The sequence below is a fragment of the Drosophila santomea genome, chromosome 3R (assembly GCF_016746245.2).
Source record: "Drosophila santomea strain STO CAGO 1482 chromosome 3R, Prin_Dsan_1.1, whole genome shotgun sequence".
Classification (NCBI taxonomy): Eukaryota; Metazoa; Arthropoda; class Insecta; order Diptera; family Drosophilidae; genus Drosophila; species Drosophila santomea.
In genome coordinates this window covers 17,272,301-17,285,702 of record NC_053019.2, presented here as the reverse complement: position 1 = coordinate 17,285,702, position 13,402 = coordinate 17,272,301, and the positions used below count along the sequence as shown (strand labels likewise).

Below are 13,402 nucleotides of genomic sequence, written 5' to 3'. Positions count from 1 at the left end.
GGAGTGGAGAGTGCCGTGCAATAAAAGGGATTGACAGGCGGTCCTAAGCGGTGGCGAGGTGTCATCATGGCAGTCGAAAAGGGGTTCGATTAGGGAAGGGGTGTCCATGGATCCACTCCACTCGACTCGAATCGACTCGCTGTCAATGGCAATCAGCAGAGGAATCACATCCCGCACACACTCTACACTTTCGAGGAGCGCTAATGCCGATGCCGAATGCTTGTAAAAAGTTTTTAATGACCCCGGCTGCCGTGTCGCCATGGCCACAAAACTGAACACTATGGCGCCCGGAATCGCACCGAATCGAGGCGGATCGAATCGAATCGTATAGAATCGAATGGAAGGGAATGGAAGGGAATGGAATCGAATATAGAATCGAGAGGGGGGCACTTGGCGAGTGAAGGGGCATCCGCACTTGCCAAACCAAATCTGTGTCAGACTGTTGCTCCATTACTCCGCTGCTAATGAACAGCTTAAGCAGCATTTCAATGGGGACATTCCCTCGATTGCAATCAGTGCAGTCGTTCTGGTTGTTTTGCGGCCTTTTCTACACATTTTAGCATTTCACGGAAATGCAAGGCCACATACAAGCAAAGTATGTTGATTAGAAATAACTTTTAGTGGCTATTGATATACATCGTGATACATTGTTACAGAGAAAACCAAAATAATAGCCTACTCTAAAATCAGGGCTTTATTTAGTCATTTTAGATACTATTCCATTCTTTTAGGAATGTTGAAAACTCGAAATTGGAGTCCAAAATATTACACATCTCTGCCTCGAGTGGATTTTCCGGCAGCCGCGGAAGGGGTGAGAATGCCATTGGTGTTGGGGAAGGGATGGAAGGGCCGAGATCCGTGACTCTTTGGAGTGTATTGTTGTAGGTCTTTTCCAGCCCAAAATCCGGAGCACTCCAGTTCACGGCATTGTGAAGATCTGCATCAGCATCAGCATCAGCAGAACGAAATCTGAGGCATCAGCTCCCTATTAAATGGGGCCGCGGCGCTAATGGATGGGGTTAATGGGGCTGGGGTTGGCGGCAAAGTGGTGTATTAGTAAAAGTGAATTAGAACCAAAAACGGGCTGCCATTGTTCTGATGTGCGACGGACTGCAGGCCATAACCATTCCCCCAAAAAGTGGGGAAGTGGGGCTGTAAATCAGTGCATTGAAAGCTGTGCGGATTAGTAATAAATTTAATTTGATTTTTCGGGCGAATGGAATCGCGAGTTTTGGTGGGTTTTTATGGTCCGTCGACTATGTAAACTCGTTTCCATCAATTTATGCTCTACCGAAAGTGCATAATAATCAGCGACATATAAATACCATAAATCCCATAAGCACACTGATGGTAAACCAACGCTGGACATTCGTAATCAATTTTCCCAATTGCTCACTAATAACAAAATGCAATTCACCTATAAATGCAATGCTCACTCGAATGCGTCAAATAAAAATACATTTCAGAGGTCGAATTGAAGTAGACTATAAAATACCCAGTATTCCCAATATTCCCACGAAAAACTAAATGAAGAACAATTAAGTCACTGTTTAACTTGATAGATAGTATCTACGATTAACAAATAAAATGGACAATTTTGTAGGACTAACGCTTTTGTAGATTTATGCGTTTTCAGCCGTTTTATTATTCCGACAGTATTTGTGGAACTTAAACTGATGTGCAGTCGTATTTGCCAAGAACCATCAACAAATGCAACGGTTTATCATTGAAATATTAATTGCAAAATAATATTGACAGCAGGCAAACAAATTACAAATAACATATGTAAATTTCCTGTGGTTCAGTACTTGCGAAAATGCTGAATGCCACAGGCATTCGAGTGGGCGCAGTTGGGCCAAAAATTTTCGGCCACCAAACAAATTATGCTAGTCACGCAAAAATTGCCAAAAGGTAAATCGAATTCGCAAATCAGGCTTAGACTCGCGTCTGTATTTGTTTATTATTAATGCATTTTGTAATTATTTGTTCCGCTGGCGTGACTGCCAGCATGTGAGCTCGCAATGAACATGCATACCCATTACCATTTCCATTCTCATCCCGATTTCGTCTGTTTGTCGGCTTGTTTATTTGTCTGCGCGCCACAGCCATAAAACGCAATTATCGCGCACAAAGAACAAAGAGCTGGGTGCAGGAAAAGTGCACATCCAACTATATATCTGGGGTATATATCCTAACCAGTATCTAAAATGTAGTCAGTAAAAAAAAAAAACAGAAAGCCAGGGAGAGTTTTCGCAAAAGCTGCAAAAGTTGTCGCCAGCATCAGAGAGTTTCGCATTTTCGCATTTGCGTTGCCATAATTAACTTATTTTGTACATTAGCAACAGATTTTGTTTATTAACGCATGTGCGCTTGCTTTCGGTAATGCGATACCATTCACGCACCCACGGGCTTTAATGTGTTAAGGACTGAGGTCGCAGGACTACAGGACTACGGGGCGTATACTTATCTTTTGGCATTGCGAAGTGAGTTTATTTGTTTTCTGCTGTGGTTCTTTGGGTGGTTCGGGTGGTTTGGCTGGTTTGGCTGGTTTGGCTGGCTTGGCTGGTCTGGAGGGTCGGTGGCTTGGCATTTTGTGCGGCTGCTGTCGCATAATTTATTTATCATTAGCAAAATTTGGCAAGCATCGGAATGCTTTCTTCCCTTCCCCTCCCCCACGAAAACTTGGCGATGTCTGTGCGTCTCTGTATTTGGCTAAATAGTTGAAATAATTAGGCTCATTAGAAGTTTTGTAGGTCTCTGGCTGCGGAGTGCTGCCTGTGCTGCCTTGATTGACAAGTGCAAATTGGTATTAATGCAGAAGTTCGGGAAACTTCGGAAGCCACAAGCAAAAGGGGTAGCTTTGAAGCGAGCTCAGGGCGATTATTACGAATGAAATTGGAAAATTCCACGAATAAATGAACCAGTTGAAATGGAAACAAAAGCAATATATGTATATACCCCTTTATATATAGTCTTCTAAATATGCAATACTGAGCTTAAATCCATTTATAAACAGAGTTCAGCAAAAGAGTTTAGTACTCTGTACTCTTGCGATACTAATGCGATTGGGCCACCAGTTTATTGGAAAAAACCAAATTTTCTAATATTTAAACTCCATCTGGCAATAGTTCACGTTTAATTAAGCAACGTTCACGAAAAATATATGGAACAAATCACGACGACAAAATCGCAACTGGCACACCCAAAAATACCACACTTTTGTTGCAGTTTTTTTTTCAGTTTATTCTATTTTCACTCGGTTTTTGTAGGTATTTCTGTGCCAGTTCAGTGCCACTCCCCCGAAAAACAAAAACAAACTTGTTGTTCGCAGGATGCGGGGGAAACTGTGTGTGCGTAATGCAACAGCCGCAACAAAAACGACATAAACTTTTAACAATTGCAAAACCAAATAAACAAAACGTAGGGCGAAACAAAGGGAAAACACTAAAAACTGCTGCAGGCTATAAATCTGCAATAGGTGGGTGGGAGGAGATGGTGGAGGGAGGAGTCCTTGGGTGGTGCTGGCTGGTGCTGGGTGGTTATGGCCAAAAATGCCGCAGGGTCCTTTGCACAGAGCCATTCATTCACACATACAAAGCAAACACTCACACATTACGGAGAACGCGCCTGCTGCGTAAATAACTAATAAGGCTCGGGGATAAATTTCAAGTGCAATTTTGTGAGCATCGTAACCAAATACAACTCGAAACAAAACAAAAACCCACGGCCGCCGGCTGGCTGCAAAACTCGCACACAAAAGTTAAGCGTACTGGTTTGGATGCACTGAAAACAAATCTATCTAGAACATTAGGAGCTTTGAGCTAATAATCTTGAAAGCTTACTTTCTTCTTAAATATAATAATATTTTAAGTGATATACTTACCATCCCTTGATTGACAATAATATAAGTACTTAAATAAAGCACAAATGTTTGCCCACAGTGCAATACATCTGCGTTTTGTGTGCAGCACGTTTCTATGACTTAATTAAAATTATGAATGTTTTTGCCACCGATTCTCTGGCATGACCAAAAACAGCCAGCAATGTTGGATGGCGGTTGGGGAAACAGGAAACGGGAAAACGGGAAAACGGACAGGATGTCCATGGCAAATGCGCTTTTTGCCAGCGAGCCAAAATAAATAGGCAAACAAACAACTAGTAGCATCAATTTATGCATAAATCAGAATGCACAAAAACCATGCCAAATTGTAAACATAAAACGAAATGGATACAGAGTCCATCCTTTGCAATTCCCACATAACCCATTGACACCACATTTGTGTGACAGCGTCGAGAGATCTAGTTACCAAAAATGAAATTTCCGAATGTCATTGTCGCTTATCGCCTGCCCCACGGTTTTTGCCCAATTTTTCCCAGCCCTTATCCCATCTATCCCCTTCGAAAATGAAAATTGCATTTAAAACAGCGTCGAGATTAATTCTTTAATCAAACAGAAAGTTGGGTCGTAGCTTTGTTGGGGGCAAATTCATTTGAACTTTTATTGCAATATGGAGTTGGCGTAAAATCGAAATTGCGATTGACAAATATTGACCATCGACTACTAATTAGCAGGCTTTCTATTTTTCTATTGCTAGATAGCGATAGAGTTCAACCCATGATCAAAAGGATTCGTTGGGGAGACATGGCAGGTGATTGCTTTGTTTGAGGCGCAGTAGGATTTCCATTTTCACCAAAAGAACAGCCAGCCAACGACTTGTTGAAAGACCTGACAAACTGTTGGCTCGCAAAATTGATACCAGCAGCAAAATAGGAAAAGCGCAAAAAAAAAAAAAAAACCCGAAATATGAAAGAAAAAGGCTTTGAAAAAAAAGAGAAGTTGTGCGAATTCGAGTTCCCATAAAACAGAAGCACAAAAATGTTGTTCACGAAATCGTTGGTACACTAACGAATTTGGTGTACCAAGAAATCAGCATCTTTAGAAGGAATAATAAATTTATAATATTAAATATAAGTAATGGTCTCTTTTGCTGTAAGCATAGTGGAAATATTTATTAATATAGCATTATTTACATTCTCTTGATAATAAGAAACCCAAACCAAATAAAACCAGGCAGAAATAAAAACTTAAAAAATATTTATTCGCTAGAAACATGTTTTCCATCAAAGTTTCCACATAGGCTGATGGCCATGTTGAAGTTCCAACTCCCATTCCTTAACTCCAGACCTAGGGTACCAGAACAGTGCTCCGAGGAAGGCGATAGCGAAGTCGATGAATGGCATCCAAGTTTTGTCCCTGCAGCGGACACGGGGCCAGCGGGCAATTGGAATGGAATGGCCTGGGCGGCGGGAGTGGTGAAAATTGCGGCGGGGCATGCCGCACCCGGTGGTATGGGAATGGGAATGGAAATGGAAATGGTCAGCGGATAGCACAAACGGTCAAAAGTTCCATTAGTGTCAGGCCATGAATGCTATTTACAAGCAGTTCGCGATGCGGCATGCGAGATAAGCGCTCTGACGCTCCGACTGGGCCAAATGGAAAAACTGAATGAACAAGAAAAGCGCCGGGAAAAAAAAATATACTTGTTGGGGGGGGGGAAAGGAAACCCAGTCGGCGTACACACACAAAACGCAGTTGGTGGGTGCCGAGGGGGTAAAAGCAAAAAAAATTGCGAAAAACTTGCTGAACTAAAAATCCATTCGGCATCGATGCTGGGGCCGAGATAACAAAATGTTTGCTGCCCAGCCTCAATTGAGTCGTATTCGCAGTCTTCGGCGTTCCGGCGTTGCGTATACGCCAAGTGAGCGGGGCTGAAAACAAACTAAATAAATACCCCACAGATGTGGATAGGTGCACTAAAAGAAAAAAATTGTAAAGTTTCAAGTATTGTTACGCAAAAACTTGCTGCTATTGTTATGAATTGATACATATATTTAGCATTCTATTATACTATACTATATACTATTTCACTTAAAGTGTTTATGAGCATTTTCAACACTGTATCTGAACTAAATCTCTGTATATTTTGACCAGATATTTATTTTTTAATTTAAACACAAACAAAGTTAAGACATTTCAGATTTAACAGTACGTTTTTGAGAGCAGTGTAATTTTCCGTGCTTGAGGAGTAGAGCACATTAAAATGGGGCGTCGACTATTCAGCTGAGCAACTTTTGAGCACTGCAATGTCACCCGTTGGAAAATAAAAACACGAACGCATTCACATGCATATTTATGTTTCTAGCAGTGACTGTTTGCCATTTTCCCAGCTCACCATCACACCATCACACCAGCTTCCCAGCGAGCGTTTCGCTAACCAAGCCGTCTGCACAATATTTGCACAGTTATCCTTTTTGTTTTATTTGCTTAGCGCTTCTGTGCAAAGCGGAGGATAACGAAAGACCATCTCGAGACCAAGGAGTGCCAAGGAGTGCAAGGATAACCCTGGTACGGCGTCGGGGTTAAAGGACGGCGTTTCGGCACATCATCATCATCATCTCCATCGCCATCATCCACTCGAGCTGGCAACACTCGGATTAATGTTTGTTATTATTTTTTCATTTATCGCATATATTCCCATTGTTTGCCCTGTCCAATGTCTGTTTGCAGAAAGCAGACGAGGAGTGTTTTTTCTTCGTTTCATATATTTTTTCTTACTCCCAGGGGAGTAGAGTGAGTTAGTCTGGATTTTGTTTTTTATAAACCACTGCCGAGTGGTAGAAAGCTGCAGAGCATTGTTATCAATAACATGCTTGTGCTGTTAATTGAAGTCTATAAAAAACGCGGCCTTAAACAGTTGATGATATCGAATTTAATGGCAATCTAAAATAGCTAGAGCCTCTGGCGGAATCAATTGTATTATTACGTACACGTGTAATTGCGCAGTTTTTATAATTCCATCACTTTCATATAAGTAATTTTAATTATTTGTTTTTTATTTATTTTTTATAAATTATTGAAGGGCCCTAAAAAAATAAATCAAAAGGGCAAGCAGACTAGCAATCAATTAAAAGCTTGTGATGTTAATTGAACTCTTTAAACACACATTACCTAAACGATTTAAATTTCAATTTTTTTCTGTAATCACTCAATTGGATTTGATTAACCAATACATAATTAAATTGTCATTCGTAATTGAATTTAATCATCAAGCAATTAGGAAATGAGAATTGTGAAATCCAAATCAAATCCACTCCCCATCCAACTCATCCACGGCCAACGGCTCATTTAGCAGCCATAACACACAACAAATTATAGTTGGCGTTTTCATAATCAGCATTTTTCATTTCCTTTGGCGAGGTGTGCCACGCCCCTGGACAAAGGAATTTTAACTAAATTATGCTGGTCCTTTGTTGTTAGCCTGATGCCCGCTGGACACGTCACGAACGGGTTGGTTTCAACTTCGGGTTCGGTTTATGTTTATGTTTATGTTTATGTTTCTGTTCCTGTTCCTGTTTCTGTAAGGCTTATGTTTCCGATTTGAATGTGTGTTGTTGGGTTGGGCCCTTGCCCCCCGCAGTTTTTCCTTTTTCCTTTGGGGTTGTGACAAAAGCACAGCGCAAAACAAATGTTCCTCGAAGTCCAACTTCAGACTGCCATAAGAGCCGGGTATCGTAAACCATAACTAGCATTTTCGGTTTCATTAGAAGCGCTTTTCCCTCGCTTTTCCCTCGCTTTCCCACCCCTTTAGCTAACCCTTTTTCTCCGATTTTCTTGCCGACTGCACTTTTTTGCCAGACATTTTTCCAGCTTGGCTGCCGTATTAGTTCTTTCCAAGGCATTAGTTTAGTGCTGGGCGTGTGCGGGCTTTTGATTTATGGTCTCGAATTGTGCGAGTTGCGTTTTTTATGTTAATTAAATTGCTTTGCCTCGGATTGGTTGGGGTCTCGCCCATCGCAATTGCTGTTCCCGCTGCTGAAGTGCATGTTCGCCGATGCCTGACTAAGTGCACTTGGCCATCCCACCCGCCAGCTATTTCAATCGTGGCCAAAAGCAAACCGACGCACGAACCAACCGCTTTTGAACCGCCTGAGCAAATGAACTGCATCACGCTTATTGTCACTAAATGCTGTTGACCCAGCAGGAAGGCTTGGCTACTCCTGTTCAGGTCTTATGGTCTTCAGCTCTTCAGCTCTTCAGTTCTTCAGCTCTGCAGGTCTTCGGGTCCACCATTCTCGATTTGAGTCCAGTTGAGACGGGGGAGCTGTGGCAGTTATTAGAAATTCCATTATGCATGTGTATGGGGTGCCCATGTGGGCTGTGTCAACACTGACGGTCTGGATTCAGGACTCTGGACAGGTGGCTCGTCATTTGAGGTACACTGCAACTTAATTACTTCGAAGTACAAATTTAAAAGAAGCTGAAAATGGAAGAAAAATACAAGGAATCGCTGTAAAATACCATTTGTGTAGTGCATAGTATAATACTCAAATATAATCACAAATCATTAATTAAGTAAATACTCTTTTTAAGGTCAGCAGTTCCCTGTTAATTTAAAGTGCTGCAATTAGGGACTATAACAAACAAAAGCGAACTAGACATCTTGTTAAATTCCCATTTCCCATACCCCATTTCTCTCAGTGCGCCAATCTCCTCTCGAACCACCCACTCCTTAGCGAGAACCCGCTATTTCTGGTGAATGATAAATCTTTCAATGAGCTGGCAGCCGTGCAATAAGGACGCTGGTGGGAAACCGAAACAGCAACAGGAGCGGAGGAGTGGCAGATCCATGGCAAACAAGCATGGCAAGGAGCAAAGCGGGACTCTCCACCTCCACCTCCACCTCCACCTCCACCTCCATTTCCATTGGAAAGCTGCAACAAAAGCCTATTAAATACCGAGACAATGCCACCCACACGTACACATGAATGCACATAGATATTACATGCCAGCTGGCCTGGTACTGGTACTTGTTTGCTTTCGGCCTCCCTTGATATGAAAGCGACTCTGCAAATTATTATGCTGTGATATTCATCATATCGATCCACTCCAAATCGGCCTCACGTTTGCCTGGCTGCCTGCCATGTTTTCAGGACCTTGTCAAGCAATTCCAAGCTCGCAACAAATTGAACACAGTTCAGGGCGGGTCTTCAAAGGGAGTCGATCAGTTCACAACTAAAACTAATATACAGGGTTAAAAAATTCAATTTAGTTCCCTTTTTTAGGTATCTTGTAGGCAGCACAGAGAGAAATACTCTATTTCTTGGGCATGATTTACATGTGATACTTTCAATATACATAGATAACAATACAAATAACAAGTGTACTTAAAAAGGGATAAAATCTATACCATACTTTATCAGCGAAGATAACTTGTGTCCCAGTGGAATAGAGGTGCATTACCTTTTCCTGCATCTGTGTTTTCCGTAAAAGTTCACCAATCGCCCGGGAAAGTCGGTAGAAAGGGCAACTAATTTCAATCATCACTTGCGGCTTCGACGAATGACGCACTCCGGCCAGATTGGAAACCAATAATAAAAAAGGGCGGGAAAGTGCTGTGAAAAGAGCGTGAAAAGCGTCCACTGGCCCGAAAAGTGAAAGGGCAGTTGCTGACAAAGAAGTACAGCGAGCAGGACAAAGAGTATGGAAACAAACAAGCCAGGTGCATTGATATTTAGCAGGTGAGCAAATCCTCAATCCAGAACGATATTCCGCACTCCAGGAAAGGTGGGCTGCTTTTTTTCTGGGTCCTTACTTTGCTGCCATGTAAACAAATCGCAAAAGGATAAGGACAAGGCACTTGTGAGCTGGCACTTAGCAGAATCGAACAAATATGTGACTTTTGCACAAACTTTTTACCTTTCCAACTATATCTGGAGTGTGCGTGTGGATTTATAGACATTGTTCGGCTGCTCTCTATTGCTCTGTTGCTTTTCCCCAGGTTTTCCCTAGGTTTTCCCCAGCACATTGGCTGTGTGCTATGATTTCTTGCTGCACCTTCCTGCAACTAAACACTAACAAGCAAAGTTTTCCGAGCAATAAGCAAGTATTTGCGGTTGCATTTCGCCGCTTCTGTTGCTGTTGCTGCTGCTGCTTTTTTGGTCCGGAAAACTGGAAAAGCTGGGAAAGCTTGGCAAGCTGGGAAAACTCTCAGCGGGCGGGATCCGGCAACTACACTTTCCAATTTTCAATTGGCAAACAAGCGGAATTTTCGATTTCAGTGAGCAAATATTTATGCGGCTAGCAGGGACTTTAAGGTACTGCTTAACTTAAGGCAGGTGTTTTTGCACCGCAGTACCAGCACAGATTAGGGGTATATAACTTTTGTCGAGGCTCATTTAAAAAAGAACAAATTTACATACAAACTAAACAAATATTCTTCGGGAGCTACCATGTACTATATTATTATTTTCACACATTTAGTGAAGCATAATCCAAATGCGTAGATACGAAGTTTACAAGAGATGGCTTGGGATATTCGTGCTCGTGCAGAGTAATTTAAAGTCCATACAATGCGTTTTAATTCCCAGTCTTCTTTATTTTGCAATTTACTGTTGCCCAGGCACCGGTGTCCCTGGCCAGGACACAGAGGCAGTTGGCCAATTATCCTTGCCGGCCCCGCTGGTCATTAAGGTCAATGTGCAAGAATTCATTTTACAGCCAGCCAAATAGAGTAAATGTTAAAGGGCAGCTCAGCTCGGCTCGACAGCGGCATTGGGATTGGCATAATGAAAATTCTGCTGATTTTCCCTGCCATTTTCCATGCAGTCGCAAAAGATATCGCCCGATATGCAAAGAACTCCCGAAGGTAATGAATTACGCACAGCTGGCATGTAGAAAAAGAATGAAAACAATTTTATTTTATTTGCCTCGCGAGAGATTTACAAGGAACCGAATCCTTGCTTCGCGTTCCACGGACTTTTCTCGGCTTTTCTCGCTTTTCCCGCTCCTCCCCTCATTTCCCCTCATTTCTTCTCACCCCCACAAAGGGACTGTTGGGAAAGCCGCAAATTATGTGCCATTATTCTTAAGGGCACAGCCGCATGAAATGTGACCCAAATAAGATATAAAAAATTTTTGAGTGCCTTGTTAGGCTATGTTGGAAATGCTGGCAATCGCTTGTAAAACACCAGTTCCAGAGCGGGATAGCGCCATTGGGCCAGCTAACCCACTGCAGTGGGTTAGAGGGAGAGGCACTCACCACTGCCTGGGCGCCTTGAATTATGCTACGCATTTGTTGACAAACGACTCTGAAATGGGCGGTCATAAAGTTGCCGGAAATTGGCGTTGATTGTTTGGTAATTAATAAAAGTTGGCGAGCAAGCAGGAAAATTGCCCAAGCAAGTGAAGGTCGCGAAAAACTCGAGCGCAGTGTCCATAAATCTGGCTAAGTGTTTGTCTTAAATATGAAGCGTGTCCTCAATGATTTATGTTCAATTTTAGTTTGGCACTTCTAATGGAATTTTGTTTTACAATAAAACGCTATCTTAGTGTGGGCTTACAAATGGACAGCGGTTTTTATTTTAATTTTCACCATTTAGTAATATTCGTCTGCATAACTGGCCCCGCAAAATCCCACCATAATCTATCAAGCTTTCGAAGTCTGAAAAAAATGTTTATAAATCATTTAAGCGCCAAATATGACAATCAATTGACAAGAAACACGAACAAAAACAAGCTGTCAGCCATTTTAAATACTCTTAAATGTAATTTCAATTCTAATGCTGTTTTATTGACTTTTTAAAAATAATTTTTAAATGCAAGCGTTGCTAGCGGCGTTTCAGAAACTATAATTTACTATTGATCATGTTTTTTGGTAAGCTTATAAAAACAAGCTATTGTCGCAACGACTCCATATGACAAAAGAGTAGCGAAAAAAATTGACCAGCTAAATTGAGTTTTCAGCATATTTGCATGCCATTTGAGGCATTTTGCCCGCCGGCGAACCCAACACCGCGAAAACCAATGCCAACTGCAAAACGCCTGCAACTGAAATGCAAGCAATTGCGGTGCAGTTAAGCGCCGGATTATGTGTTATCAGTGTCGCAGGAAAGTCCGCTTTGGGACAATATTTCAATAATTTATTAAAATAAATACACTAAATTGGAATCCCCCCGGCTTTGCGTTCGCACGTAATTCCATCACCATTTTTTCACATCACCATGTATGTTTCTGTCTTTTTAGAGCTCGTCGAATGCGCGCTGCGCAATGTCAATTTAATAATCGAACCACCGGCGGTGCGACGGGGCCAGCATGTGGTGCTGCGGTGCATGTACGACCTGGAGGGGGCTCCACTGTACTCGGCCAAGTTCTACCGTGGCCAGCTGGAGTTCTACCGCTACACGCCCGGCGAGTTTCCCAACACGAAAGTGTTTCCGTTTCCCGGCATTCACGTGGATGTAAGTACACATTTTAATTACAAAGTAACTATTAGGTATACGGGTTTGCAACCGAATAGTGAGATACCCTAGTTTATGACCACATATTATGTGATCTATATATATTTTGTATTTATTATAAAGTTTAAGGTGCGCTTAGTTAAGTAGTTTGTAGCATATTATAGATAAAATGTGGTAGTTAGGAAGTCGTGCTAACTAAAGACATTGAAAGGCATTGAAACTACAACAACACATTTGTTAAGCTGATTGAAATGGGAACTGGCTTTTCCAGGAAAGCCAACCCATAAAGATCTTTGAACCGTATCCTTCGACTCAGTCAGTGTGAAAGGAGGCAACCAGCGAGGATCCACTTTGATGTCCTTAATTGCGCGCACACTGCATTTATTTATATTGTATATTTTAAACTTTCCGCTCATGCATATTCAGTTTGGCAGTTTTATTGTTATTGGCGGTTATTCAAAAAATGCCAGGGGACACCTGGCCGCCAGGATGCGGATGCCTGCCGTCGGAATGCCAGCTTTTGTGGGCGCTATCAACGCGCGGCTATCTGCGGCAAAAATTTCATTTAAATTTTTGCATGCTGCGTCTGAGTTTTGTCGCCCACCTGCAAAAACTGCAATCTGCCGAGCGAATAGGGGCGTGGCTGGCTGGAGATGAGGACAAGCAGACTCAGGATGAGGCAGAGGGTGAGGCAGAGGGTGAGGTTGAGGCTGAGGTCGGAGAATTGAGTCTCGGATGGGGTAATTCTACTTTGGCTGGATTATTGAAAAAGTTTATCCAGCCGATGGTGGGCTAGTGGGGGTAGCTGGTGGGGTCCCTGCAATTTCGTTGCTTCGATAAAGTTGCTCCGAATCTGGCTAAATATTTCATCAGGCTATTGAGTTTGTGCCAGCGAGTTTATCTTTAGTTTTTGTATGTACTCTACTTTTTATTTTATTTGGACACCCACCCGCCTGATGTTTTTTGCGTTTTGTCATCGAAAACTTTTATTTTACCTAGCCGAAGGCAATTTTTGTCGTTCCTTTTGCTCGCCTGTCTGGTGGTTGAGTTTGTATTTGTTTGTTTTTTAAGCTGTTTTAATAAATTTAAGTGCATTTCTTTGTTG

At 42.1% G+C, this 13,402-nt stretch overlaps 1 protein-coding gene across 2 annotated transcripts in view; it reads left to right on the top strand.

Moving 5' to 3' along the window:
- Positions 1-13,402, top strand: part of LOC120453259 — a 46,658-nt gene that overhangs the window by 20,866 nt on the left and 12,390 nt on the right. Inside the window, exons 1-2 of one of the 2 annotated variants that reach the window (XM_039637882.1) lie at positions 11,690-11,714; positions 12,083-12,297. In XM_039637882.1, the coding sequence (XP_039493816.1) occupies positions 11,705-11,714; positions 12,083-12,297 (225 nt within the window). In that variant the 5' untranslated portion in view covers positions 11,690-11,704. Of the gene's footprint in view, positions 1-11,689; positions 11,715-12,082; positions 12,298-13,402 lie in introns of those variants that run through there. The other variant, XM_039637881.2, reaches the window with a different exon arrangement.